We start from the raw sequence: 15,351 nt of genomic DNA on the forward strand, positions 1-15,351 counted from the left end.
AACAGTTGGACGAGCATCCTTACTTCCGGATTTTAATAATGTTTATTATGAACTACGTAAACAAGAACAGTTTCCGGATGTTGACCCTTATGGTATCCACTAAGTATCTATCCGGTTTGCTGAAGAAGCCGGCCAATGTAAAAACTCATCTTCGGAGCAAATAATTTGAAGAAAATAACATTCGAAATTTTAAAGACAGCAAAATGTTCAAATCCATTTTATTTATTTATTTATTTTTTATTTATTTATTTATTTATTTATTTATTTATTTATTTATTTATTTATTTATTGAGTAATATGCATTATATGCAAGTTATGTGTTTGTTTGTTGGTGTAATTGCAAAGATCATTTACTAAATGATTACACACAATCAGTAATATGTGCTTACAACTTAAACAAAGTTTCTTTCTGAAATTAAACTGTTAATACACACTATTTGTAGCATTAAAACATGAGATTCGTTGCTATAAGACTACCTATTTTATTTACTTTTTTCTCGACAGACAAAAAGAACGCCTTCATTCTATACGCGCGTGCGATTGGTTATGAGCGGTAGTCACGTGATTAGATACTGCTGCGGAGTCTGAGCTATCAAAGTTGGTGATTTGTTGTGGAATATACTAAAGATACGGACACATACTTTCTTAATGGTACCTCATCGATAAAAGTAAGTTTTCCTTTCTTAATTTTGCATCTTTAATAAAAGTGTACATTTCAATAACGCCTCGATTTGCAATCCTTTATTTCGGGGACATTTTGAAATATTTAATGAAAGAAAATTATTTAATCAGTCCATTAACTGTTTACATTTTTTTATTATTAAACTAGTAATACCGATTATCAAAAAAAAGTCTTATATATAGTTCTAGATGATAATTTATTAACAATACTAGATATAACTACCTTTGTATAAAACTAGTGATTCTTGTACAAATTCATAAATCAAAGTCATCAGTAAATTGACAATACATGTATATATTTTTTATTTATTTTTATATAAAATAAGAATTTTCTACAAAAAGATTTAACGCATCAAATATTGCATGTGTAAGGTGTAAAATTTGATTGTATGTTGGTTGAAAAGTATGCTTTATACATGTATATTATTATAACCTTAAATATCATTTTTGTGCCTTGTTTAGATAGATTTATTTCAGTATTCAGTAAATAACATGGTAAAAACATATCCAATACATGATAAAACAATAAAAAACAAATATCAATGTAAAGAAATGCACCATATCAAAAACATCATACCAAGGATAACACAAAAAGAGAACTAAATCTCTTATTTCCATTGTGGTCCTTAGATACTGATGGTTTTGACAAAGAGAGGCATGAAAATGACTTATCACAGTTTTAAATTAAAGAAAGACAAAAGTATACATAAAATTTTGTTTAAATTCTATGATTGCAAATTAGTATATTTATAAATTATTCCTGCCATTAATAATATAGAAACTTATTAATTATTAACATATATTTTAGTTTTTCATTTTATTTAATTGTTTTCCACAAATCTACCTGCCTTGAAAAAAGAAGAGGCTTAAATTAAAACAAATGTATAAAACTATGTCCCTTGGAGTAACGTAAATGTTAAGTTTATTAAGTTTAAATATATTATCTTTTAAAACAAAAATTGATATTTTCATAACGCTGTAGTTTGTTTGTTGGCTTTTTTTACATAATAGTTTGCAGTTATTCATTATACAAAGTCGCTTAGAAAAAATGAACAATATCAACTTTTCTTCCAAAAGATAAAGAAAAAAGGCAATATCTATTTAAAGAGGCAGCGTGCATGATTTATAAATAATAGCGGCTTTATTGAAGGAAGTGAAGTGGCAATGTATAGGGTTACATCTGTAAATTATACAGACATTTTGTGATCGCAATCAGATATGGATTAAGGCGTACTTAAATCTCCAACAGTTTCAAGTTGTCGCACTTCATGTTGTCTTTGTTTAGCTGAAATAATTTGGCCAGAATCTTGTACAAAGTAGAATTATGTTTTGTTTTCTTCTCGCATGCTCTTTATCACAGTATCAATTAGTTTTTTACCAATCGAAATGTGTAATAACCCTCCTTGTTTATCTTATAAGTTTGAGTTCAGTTTTTGTTCTAATGATGAAAAATAATCATGCCTTTTAGAGGAAACATAAACAAATGTAAGTGGACAATATTTCTACAAAGTAGAGAATCTATGAAAAGCTTGTAACTCTTGATTCCTTGTAGAATACACACGGACAGTTTTATTTTAATCGCGAACATACCGAATAAAATCTGTTGTTTGAATAAATGTACCAGTACATACGGAATATTTTTTTTTATTTCATCTTCACTTAATGACACCCATACATAATCTTGTTGAACTTGCATTTTGTCATATGATATCCTTCCCTTTTCCCCCAATTCTTTTGTACATTTGATCTATTTATTCTAAAACAACTTGTCATTAAAATTAGCGTAATATTCTGCAAAGTTTCAATTTCATAGGATTGACAATAACATCATATAAATAGCATCATATCAATAACATCATATCAATAACATCATATTAATAATATCATATCAATAATATCATATAAATAGCATCATATCAATAACATCATGTCAATAATATCATATCGATAACATCATATAAATAGCATCATATCAATAACATCATATCAATAATATCATATCAATAATATCATATAAATAGCATCATATCAATAACATCATATCAATAATATCATATCAATAATATCATATCGATAACATCATATAAATAGCATCATATCAATAACATCACATCAATAGCATCATACCAATAATATCATATCAATAATATCATATCAATAATATCTTATCAATAACATCATATCAATAATATCATATAAATAATCTTGTTTTCTTTTGTTTTAACCGTACTTTCAACATGGATTTATAGTTTTAAATCATAATCTTGTTTCACTATCTTTTACCCCGCCCGTCATTTTATATAGTTATATAAGAAAATTTGTCTAGATAAATTTAATCAAAGATGACATAACCTGTTACATAACAATGACATCACAGACGTATCATAATTTTAATTGAAGTTATTTCAACTTAAGACGTAAGTTAGATTACTGCATTTCATGTTTAAGAAACCATTTCAATTTCCAGGGAATAAAGATTCCGTGCATGATAAGTAATTTTCACAAAGGTACGATTGTGAATCAGATCTGATGTATTTTACACGATCTGATTTTTCCTAAACTCACGCGCATTTTAACAACGTCAGTATCTAAGTATACAACTCAATTTTTATTACAAAAATGCGCATGACACATTCAGAAATATGTTTTTAATTCTCAATTATATCCTGGTAGGAACGGATTCATTTATAAACAATAGAACACTGAAGATATTGTTATTATTATTATTTTTATGTGAGAAACAAACATTTACGAATTCTTCTTGTCTTGACCGGATGAGGGTCAAAATGAAGCTATTGAACCAGTATAATTCAAGATATCAACTTTAGAACGGTCATTCGCTAAAAAATTATCTTTGTACACGATTAATTTACACTGTATATAAATAATTGTAACGCGCATTATTGTAGAAAAATGTCTTTCTTAAATAAAAGTGGTAATTCATATTAAAGGGACTCCGCTGAGGTTTTTGACATTATGGGACTGAAAGTATTTTTCCAGATTAATGCACTATATGATGAAGGTTTAGACCTCTAATCATTGTGCAAAATTTCAGACCATTCGCGCACTTCGTTTTTTCCAGAATAATTATTCAAATTGTAAAAAATGACCCAAAATGAAAAGCGTTTAAACGCTTTTAACTCAAATCCGGCTTAGAAAAGCATACAAATACGATTTTCTATTTATTTCAAAGTATATTTCTTAACTATACGAGTATTTGTATATATTTATGTTTAAAGTGCCGCAGCTCATTTATGTAAGAAATTCAAATGTTATGTTTTTAGGCTTTTAAACCTCGGTTTCATAAGTTGGTGTATTTCCTTTAAATCTGACATTATGAACAGTGCTATGAATAATACGACCATTGGTCATTAAACTTTAAATCGTTTGATACTTGCAAACAATTTTAGAAAAAGTATTTTCTATTGGCAATGTGATCATATTATTGTGAGTAATATAAGATCATTTCGTTCATAGAATATTGCGAACTTTAATGCTTAAAACATTTTAATTTCAAACATAACAATGAGTTTACTTTAAAGTTAAAATAATTGATACAGTAAACAATTCGATTAATACGTATTATAAGCTTTGTTGTCATTTTGCTAGTATAAACAATTTGATCACTTTATTATTACTATCGTGATCATTTGAACAATACACAACGTGATTATTTCAATTGTAAGCAACGTGAACATTTGAACAGTAAATAATATGATCATTTGAACAATACACAACGTGATTATTTCAATTGTAAGCAACGTGAACATTTGAACAGTAAATAATATGATCATTTGAACAATACACAACGTGATTATTTCAATTGTAAGCAACGTGAACATTTGAACAGTAAATAATATGATCATTTGAACAATATATAACGTGATTATTTCAATTGTAAGCAACGTGAACATTTGAACAGTAAATAATATGATCATTTGAACAATACACAACGTGATTATTTCAATTGTAAGCAACGTGAACATTTGAACAGTAAATAATATGATCATTTGAACAATACACAACGTGATTATTTCAATTGTAAGCAACGTGAACTTGAACAGTAAATAATATGATCATTTGAACAATATATAACGTGATTATTTCAATTGTAAGCAACTTGAACATTTGAACTGTAAACAGTGTGATCATTTGAAGTTTAAACAATGTGATCATTTAAAATGTAAACAATGTGATTATTTAAAATGTAAACAATGTTATAATTTAAACTGTATTTAAACGGTGAACAATTTGATCATTCAAGCTCATTCTACGGACACGTAATAAAATACTTGTAATATATACCACTGAACCAACAATTGACTGTTTAAGTTGCGGTCACTGCATCAATATTAATATTATTACGTAAATCCACTTGCAAAACAGTTAACTTGTGTTTAAATATAAGGAGATGATACTTGATATGTTCTTGATTTTTATCTTCCATTTATATATTAACAATGAACCTTTTAAGTGTTCTCTGAAAAACATTTTCTCTAAGAATCGTGTTGAATTGATTTTTCTTATATTGATTATGTCGTTAAATTGATTATTACAATAATTTATTGTATGTTCTACGTTGTCAACTGCTGTACAATAGTTTAATAATCATACATTGTTACATTGTATACGTATATCGTTTAAAAATTAACTTAATATAAATATCATTTATGTATGTTTTGCTTGCAGAAATATTTGTACATTTTAACTTATGGCAGTCGTTATTATAAAAAAATCACAAACAGATCTAACAATTTTATATTAGAGTGTTAATGTACATTTTTGGACGTAACATGTTCCTACATTTTATATTGATTTATATTCGGGCCATATACCTTCCTCAGTCTGACCAACCAGTCCGTAAATTTGCATAATGCACTCATAGTCATGTTTTATTTTTTAAATAATGTTAAAACAACAATAAATCATTTCAACATAACAAATACTCTATAGCAAATAAATTCATTTTTAATTAATTATTACAACAAGTATTGGGAATTTAGCCATGGAATAAATGATTATCATGCACAGTTTGCTTTCTCTTCAATTTTTTAATGTAATCACATTGTAAACGAGCATTTTAGAAGACCTACATCTTATCACGTGATATGACAGATACAGTCTGTTACAGGTGCGCTGTTAATTGTCTCCCCATCACGAGAGAAATAAACACTTACACAAATGGTGTTGAAATATGACTGATATCACGTCTAATTGGGCAGCTTCTATTTCATAAAACATGGATTCAGTTCACAGACAAGCATGCCGTTACTAAGGTTTCGTCATCCCTGAAATAATTCAATACATATACATTTAAACACTTTATTCACATATAAATATATACAAAACCTTATATCGTATAAATAACTGTTAAAATTTAAAAAGAAAACTTAAAACTGCATTATAAAACTCATAGAAATAGCTGAATTCCGTTGATAAAATGGGTTTCATTTTGAGTCCTGTTCTTATTTTGTTGTCCAGACGACCAAAATTACTTTTATAATTATTATTTCTGCACAATATTTGATAAGATTTACAACAATACTATTGCCAAGGTTAATGAAACAGTAGAATGTTTGGTTTTTAGGACTACGGTGAAATATTTTTACATATTTATAAAATGCAGATTTAAAGTAAATGAAAGGAAATGTTCAATGCATGCTTGCAACACATCAATCATAAGGACCCTGTGTTAATCAACACACATTGATGTCCTCTATTGTACACTACAATACACATATAACTTTATTTTCAATTGTCACACATTACAAAATACACTTTTAACAACAAATGAACAAAAAGCGACAAAGATATAGTTTACGAGTACCAACATGGTTATAAATAGTTTGATTAATTATATTTTGTATTTTTCTTTAGTTACTTTTTTCGATGGGGAGAGTGTATAAATGTGTATATATCTAATAAGTTCCAACTCAATAGTTTTGTAGCCCAAACCACATCACATAACATTTATGAAATATTTTCAAAAAATCTGTAAACACTAAAATTAATTTGTTTCGGTCGATTCTTGTAACGGTTGTAACATAGAATGTCTCACATAAAATATCATAAACAGAATAAAATATTCCGGGACAAAATATTTTGCGGTTTTAACCATTTATTGATGATTCCGTGCATGCGCAATAAACAAGCACACTGATATTATACAGGCATTTTGGAAATATTCTATTCCAAAATCCAAACAATATTTGTGTTCAGAAGATACATGTATATAGCTTTATACGTTTTAAAAAGTCTTATATACTTTAAATAGTGTGTAAGAACTTAAATGATAATACTTGAATTTATAGAACCATGAACGTGTCGCCATCTGTATGAATGTCTGAAATTGCTGGCAGGGAAACAAGTTCAAGAACTGCTTTTCTTCTTTCATCATGTATGTATGAAATTTATAGCAGAGAAAAAAGTGTTATCTTATATTAAATCACTTGGATATTTCATCTTGTTTTTTTATTCGGAAGTCAGTATGTATTCAATCATTTTAGATGTTTTAAATATTTCATCTTGTTGAGGTAATGGTTGTCCCGTATTGTTCAGTATATCATCAATATTATATTAATTCTGCCATGTAATTAACACCTATAGTGAAATCAGTGGCAGAATTGTTTATAGAATGCTCAAATGTTGAATAGAAAATTATGTTCATATTTATATATTATTTGGTAGATAAAAATTATTGTTCATTGTATACTTTACTTTTATTCTGCTCTTAACAGTTTAAAGGTTGATATTTTTTATCTCTTTTCACATATATGATATTACACTCGGGTTTCGTCAAAAGTTTAATGCGGAAAATAGGCCCAACATATGTTATTTTCAAACACTAAAAACTATCTTGAGAACTTATTAACTTCGGGACACCTGGTTTTCTCCATGTCTGATGCACTTTGACAAGCAAGATCTACCTATCGAACTTGGAACATTTCATGAATGTCATTTATCATTTCTAAAATAGGTGACTCCGGTGCATTTTCACAGTCATATGTCACTGGGTACATATAAAAATAGTTGAAAATCACTCAAAATAACTTAAATCAAGAAAAAGATAGAGTTAATATTGAACGGACTAAGTTTTGCATAATCTTGATTAATAAACCTGGTTAAAAAAATATCTAAACTGATAGGATAAATACGTTGTCATCCTGCCAACCACAAACCTCTTCACTCCGTTTTCATCAGAAGTGTCTTTACTATCTCGTCTTCACTGGCTATTTCTCACCATTCCGTCTTCACAGGTCATACCTCACCACATAGTCTTCCTCAACCTTACCCCACCAACCTTTCTTCCCCAACCGAGACCTATTATTTCGTCTTAACAAGACAGACACCACCAGCATGCTTTCACCAGCCATGCCCGCACTAACCCAACTTCACCAACCATACCTATTATTTCGTCCTCACCAGACATGTCCTAATTAACGAACCCATTTTATATAAAAGACAGTGATAGATCTGATCATACGACTAAAGTTCGAGTTAGATTTTCTTCTAAATTAAGTGTGAAATACTTCTTGAGCTGAAATTGTTATCTTTCCTAAAAAAAATCATATAAATTCATATAAAAAAAATTACAGACTAAACTACATAAACTATTTGATAGACTTGATGCGGATTTTTTTGGAAAATATCTAATTCCATTGGAGTCAAAGATAATTGTAAAACTTGTCATTATGATAAGATACATACATCTAAATTTTCTTGCAAACATTCCTGTCAAAATAGAAATATTTAAGCGCAAGTTAAACGTTTGAAATGATATGTTTAAAACACGCCTGCGCGTTTGTTACTTCGTAGAACGGGGGCAATTAAAATCACAGACTTCTTAACGGTTACAACTGTCATATTTCAAACAGTAAATAAATTGAAATTATAAACAAATATGCTGCAGTGTGTATAAACATAGCTTCATAAAACAGGAAAAAATGAGATCTTGTAGAATCATATATACGTCATCAGTATATTAAACTTTTGATTAAAAGACTTCATTTAGATATCTAATAAACATGGTTCTTGGAATGCAGTCAAAATGCATGAGTTTCGTGGGAAATGCAATCGAATACAACGGACGAGTGTTTGAGCAGTTTGAGATTAAAATAAAATCACACGATCCGGGACTGATAAAATGTTTAATATTTTAAAATCCTTTTTTAATTTGTACTTGTATTTTCTAAAACATTATATTCGTAGATTTTTATTGTGTCGTGTAAAGTTGTAATATCTGAATGGAATGAGAAAAAGATATGTTTACGTATATATGAAAAGAAAGCAATGATACAATACAGTTACACAATACTGTATTCAACGTAGTTTTAAAAGCTACATGTTCAAGTCAAATTATTGGATAAATTTCTGTTAATTTATGTCATTTCAGAGATGTCGTCTGCTATTCGTCGGCGTCGGACTTCCAGTCTTGTCTCACCGACTGACCTATCAGCACCAGACGGCATACCCGAATCTTGTTTGTTGATAGAAAGGCAAATATCATCAGAGGGAGCAAAGCGTGAAAAATATCGATATCAAAGCGATATATCGGTCGATTCTTTTAGTTTGACAGACGATGATATCGAAAATTGTGAAAATAGAGATGAGCATGACGACAATGTGTTTCTTGACTCTGAATATAGTCAATCTAATTATATTTGTTTAGATAGAATACCCAATCAAGTGTTTCCATCAACACGTGCTACGGTGACGTCAGTATCGTCTGATGTACAGAATGATCTGCCTCTGGATCTGCGAAATAAGCTTTGCAGACGAATTTCTGACATGACCCAGGAAACTGGTACACATCGTAGAGTCTGCAACAGAAGAAATTACACAAATACTAGAGAAAGATGGCGTCAACAGAACGTCAATACCGCGTTCACTGATCTCAGACGTCTGCTACCAACACATCCACCTGATAAAAAACTAAGTAAAAGTGAAATTTTACGTTTTGCCATTAGGTACATCAGACTTCTTTCAAATGTCGTAGAGTTTCAAGAAAATGACAAGAAAAATTGTGAGTCAGATAAAAATCAAAATGAAGAAGGTCCGTGTTTTAGAAATCGAGGACATGACATAATGAGAATGGAAAACGTGCGGATAAGGTCTAATATGTCGTCTGATTTAAGCTCCTCCCCTGAAGGTTACGGGGAAAGCATTGGAGAAGACGACTAAATAAACTTGCCCTTTGCTTTCATCAAATCATATATCTACATATTTACGCTTCCGTTGAAACATGTACACAATTAAAAAAAAAACGTTCAGCGGCGGAGTATTAGTATGTATATTATACACTGCTATACATGCAAACTTTAAGCTTTTTTACAAAATATTATCCAGTCTTTATCATATTATTTTATGAATTGTGCACATTGTTGATACTTTGATGAAACAATACAATAATCCAATGTTTTTTGTCAACTTCTTACGTACTTGTTTTCATTGTATGATGGAGAAATCACGGTCCTTTTACATACAAGCAATATGAAATAGATAATGATGTTGTTGGAATTATTTATATTTGTTCATGGACTTTTACAGAAGCGTGTATCAGTAGAATCAGCTTCAGAATATATCAGTAATTCAACAAAATAAACATTTCTACAACAGTAACTGAAAAATATTGAGAAATATATCAACTTTGAAAAAAATATGTTTGCGCCGTGCAACCTGGGGTTTATCATACTACGTATATGTCACAGCTGCAAACTTGTACATGTATATAAAACAATTCAATGTTTTTATAAAAGTAGCTGAACTAGATTAACAATTTATCAATAAATATCTGAAATAGTTTCTTTTAAGAAATATATATTGTATTTACATGTATTTTAAGATACCTTGCCTTGACATATAGATGTTGTATTGTTGCCTAACTTTATACATATAACAGAAATAAATCTCCATCTGATCCTTATTTATTACTGGTTTCTAATTCCACGTACGGTTGGTTGTGTTTATTTCCCGTTAAAATGCGGGGCTGCCTATAAAATCATTATAAATAGTAGAGAATTTCTGCACGAGGTAACTTTATACTTCTGGTGAGAGGCTGGTATCGTTCTGTTCTGTTCTGTTCCTGTATATACTGTATTTTATTTAAAATAAAGATATCTTTAAAATCGCAAACATTTAATTTCAAAATAAAAGAGAAATCTACAAATCGTATGAGATTTATTATCTTTTTCTATTACCTTACAAATGAAATATTGAGAAAAAATGATGAAATAAAATGCGTTATTTTCACTTTAAAATTTATTTTTCACTGCTGTCTTGTCGGACTACTTCTTTTAAAGTCACCCAGCACACATTATTTAAGGAAAATTATTTCAAAATTATAATGTCAAAAAGAGACAAATGTATATACTTTAAAGAAAATTCAAGTTTTTTTTTCTATAAATACAGCATTTACATTCATCTTGTGGAATGAAAATTTTCATATTTCACTACCGCCACTCGATGAAAGTAAATTCTGTATTTATAGAAAAACTTAAATATCCTCTATTTCATTCTTTTTCTTTTGAAGATTCAAAAAGCTTCATCGCCCGTTTTCTTTATTTGAATTACGTTGGGAATTGCGATGTTTAAGCAAGATGCATAAACAGTGTTATTCTATAAACTTAAAGATAACATTAACTAAAAAAAATAATAGTCTTAAAGCAAAGTTTAGTGCATGATGATACAGTTATATAAAATTAAGATTTAGTGATGTATGGTGTTGATGTTGTGGTAGTTTAATATGCCACACTTCTATTTATTGACACAGTCTCCCGGTTCACTTTGTTACATCTAATCCTGTTTAATATTCATTACAGTCTCCTATAAACAGTTTTCGTTTGACACTAGGCGGCGCTATCACGAAACATTTCAACAAAACAATATGTCGATTGACACGTGCCTATTGTTTAAATATTCGTTTCTAATAAGAAATGTTATTTTTTATCAATTATTCTCTGATTGATAACATCCCAATCAAATCAGTTGACAATACGTTCGGGATTATACAGATGTTAGAGGTATGATAAGGGTTCTCGCGTCAAAGAAGAATGTCTAATGTTGGTTAAGTTTTGATTAATTTGTGCATTAAACTACCACAGAAAGAAATCCGACTTAAGTCTCCCGGATCCACTTTTGTTAAATCAATCAATGACTGCCTTACACTTAAATATGCCTTAAAAGTTATTTTCATTATATGATTAAACCCGTGCACGATGAATATACCGCAAAGTAGATATCAAAAAATACTTAATTCAAATTGGAAATTAACATAAATCAGGAGGAACTATTATAATAAAGCAATTCTGTCGTAAACAACGTTGGGTTATAAATTTTGGAATGTGGTTGCGAAAAAATGAAACATAAAAATTTCTATCATAAATAGAAAAATGGTATTGCACCGGCCGTGTATACATTTTGACGTGACGTCATTTTCGTTAAGGAGCAATAAATGTTAGCGTTATACATTGAAAATGGTCCTTTTCATTCTTTTACCAGTTTCAAATTTTTGGTCTTTTATTTTTGGGCAAAGCTGATATAGGAGACTAGATTTTCAGAATTATGTTTTAAGTTTTTTAAAAATCAAAACATTTATTGAACTTTACAAATTATTTCCATAATATCCCACTCATTTATCAATCATCTAAAGTGCAGTTTGCACTTACAATCCCGGCAGAGCTAGCGGGGGCCCGGCGATCCATAATCGGACCCGGGGCATGTGCGTTAACTAGTTGCGGGTAAAGTCAATGAAAAATTATTCTCACTTAAACTGTCTCGGTTTGGTTCCTTTTCAGTCTACAAACGAAAATCGAAAAATACCCCAAATAAGCCAGAGCTCGCTAGATGTCAAAATGGTTCCTTTTCAAGTCCTCATTCTTTTAAGGAGTGACTCATTTTGTTTCCTAACAGATTTTTTGGGTTCTGCTACAGTTTCTTGAACGAAACTCAATGACCACGTAGCTAGACCATCTTTAGCTTCTTTTCCACTGGTAACGTTATAGTAATTTTGTATTTTTGTATGGAAGATCAAATATTTTATTTATGTTTTGATACTGGTATGACAAATTATTTCACATTTAATATTCCTACCTTCATTTGATAATCATCTAAAGCTGCAGTTTCACTTACATCCCGGCAGAGCCCCGGTAGACGTCCGGGGTGATCCGGGAACGACCAGGGTACGACCGGGAACAACCGGAGTACATCCGTAACTCTGCCGGCAACGTCCGAGATGATCCGTGAACATTCGGCATTCGACCCCGGATGGAATAAAATATTTAATATCACCGGGGTGGTCCGGGTGATCCGAGAAGTATCGCTTTGCCGGCTTAATCCTTAGCTCTGTCGGGAACGACCGGGGTTACACAGGGGAATTAAGCACCGTAGCTCTGCCGGCACAAACCGGAGATGACCCGGGGTATGATACAGCCGGTAGAGCTATGGTAGCAAACTCCTCACAGTGATTACCTCCCTTGACAGAATTGTAATCACTGCCTTCAAAGAGGTCACATGATGATGAAAGTCACATGACGTAACGTCGAAATTCAAATGTAAATATCGACCGTTACAAAGAAAATCTAACGTTATTTTTCTCTTTCTGTTTTATTTTTAACTTTTGGTGCCTACGTTCGATATAGTTTATCAAAAAATTATCGAAAGTATACAAAATAACGAAAAATAAATTCAAAAGCTAAAAAATATAAAATATCAAAATATCGTCTCGGTAGAAAATAATCTCATAATTTTTAAAATTATTTCTAAATATTCATATTATTTATTTATTTATTCATAAACATTGTTAAATAAATGAGAGAAAACTTATCTGATATATAAAAGCAGTAGATAAAACAATTTTTGAAAAAATATAGTATATCAGAAATTCTGATATATTGGGACCTTGGTGGCAGAGATCTACGCCGAAGAATTAAGGGGAGATCACTGTGTGGAGATTGCTATGGTAGAGCCCCGGTAAATGCCGGCAGAGCCCCGATAAATGCCGACAGAGACCCGGAGGATGCCGGCAGAGCCTCGGGGGATGACGATGGAGCTACGGTTGATCGGCAAAGCCCGGTTCATTTCAAGTCCAGTCTTGCATAAGGATTATTCAGAAAACCATCATGAATTACTTACTGATGTTATATTTAATCAACGTAATCATTTTCGCGCGTTTTCAATCCACCGGGGTTCTATCGGGGCTCTGCCGGGATCGTAAACAAAGAAGTTTGGCTTCCAGACAAAAAACTAATTCATATTAAAGACTGTACAAATGTACTTATTGCCAAAAAACCAGCAGATGAAAAAGATGGTTCAGGCTGGGACAGAAAGATAAATTTTAGTCCCAGGTACAGGTAATTGACTAATGAGTAACTTTTTGCATACTATAAAAGTACACCAAAAGTAAATTTAAAAACTTTTTTATAAATAAAAATAAAAACATTTGTTGAGGCATAATGTGCTTTTAAACAAAATGCAAAGAAATTCTGAAAGATATCTCAATATGAGCTTCAAAACAATTACTAGTACTAGTATAGTACTGAATCCGCCAATCCAAAGCACACTTAGCATTTACAAAATAGAAGATCAACGTACACTTTACATGACACATATACAACTAATGACATAGATTAGTGTTCAATGTTGTTTTTCTTTTATCTCTGGAATAAACATAAATTTGATAACTACGGAAGAGCATTTGTGCCAGGTGTATTTTTATTAACTCGAAATTTTGATTTATTAGCTCGAAATTTCGACTTACAAACTCGAAATTTCGACTTACTAACTCGAAATTTCGACTTACTTAACTCAAAATTTCGACTTATTTACTCGAAATTTCGACTTACTAACTCGAAATGTCTAGTTATAAAGTATAAGCCCATAAACTCTTTGTTATTTAGCTCGAAATTTCGACCTATTAACTTGAAATTTCGATAGATATAGAACTCGAAATTTCGACTTGCGTAACTGGTAATTTAGACTTATTAACTCGAATTTTCGACTTATCATCTCGAAATTTCGACTAACTTGAAATTTCGAGTTATAAACTATTAGCCATAAGCTCTTTTTTTCATGGAATGAATATATTGTTATCTTTTGTTCTTTTTACTGTTATATAGCCCCTTTATCAAAAATGTTTGCTCGGACGAACGGACAAGGTGGCGACTATAGTCGAGCATAAAAAAGACAGAAAGACACAATTACTGTCGTATAATAAGCCTCGACGTGCAATGAAAAGAAGTGTGGTTGCAAAATTTAATTTCTCCATTTATTAGGATTCTCTTCCAGAGTCACAATAAAGTTTTACATAATAAATTAAACTTCACCAAACAAAACATAACTATGAAACCATTCGTGAGTAATTGATTGGTCATTATGTTTAGTAGCTATTCACTCTATATTAAGAACGGTGATGTCGTCGCTATAACATTCCTATTATATATGACGATCATTGGACAAACTGTTCTCAAGTTATGTAGCAGGTGCGGCTGGAAGGTGGTTACTACACATACAGTGACTTTTGACTAGAATCTCATGAAAAATTTTCATTTGGAGAAAGTGCGAAATCGTGACAAACTAAAGCAATAACTACCTTTATATGTGTCTCCAGGAAATTGGGGTGGGGGCTTAAATCGTAGAAAAAATAGCACCATGATATACACAATGACTAGATCTAAA

At 30.5% G+C, this 15,351-nt stretch overlaps 1 protein-coding gene across 2 annotated transcripts; it reads left to right on the top strand.

The window, feature by feature from the left end:
- The first annotated feature begins 459 nt into the window (after positions 1-459).
- Positions 460-10,603, top strand: LOC132734479 (neurogenin-1-like). Of its 2 annotated transcripts, XM_060721223.1 has the most exons (3): positions 460-668; positions 6,993-7,078; positions 9,074-10,603. In XM_060721223.1, exon 3 carries the CDS (start codon positions 9,076-9,078, stop codon positions 9,859-9,861), a length of 786 nt encoding a protein of 261 aa, XP_060577206.1. In that variant the 5' UTR covers positions 460-668; positions 6,993-7,078; positions 9,074-9,075; the 3' UTR covers positions 9,862-10,603. The 2 variants fall into 2 exon arrangements, with proteins under 2 accessions (XP_060577206.1, XP_060577205.1); XM_060721222.1 differs by lacking the exon at positions 6,993-7,078 and having other exon boundaries at positions 478-668.
- Positions 10,604-15,351: the final 4,748 nt, after the last annotated feature.

The sequence above is a fragment of the Ruditapes philippinarum genome, unplaced genomic scaffold (genome assembly GCF_026571515.1).
Source record: "Ruditapes philippinarum isolate M1 unplaced genomic scaffold, ASM2657151v2 ctg2756_1_1_1_1, whole genome shotgun sequence".
NCBI lineage: Eukaryota > Metazoa > Mollusca > Bivalvia > Venerida > Veneridae > Ruditapes > Ruditapes philippinarum.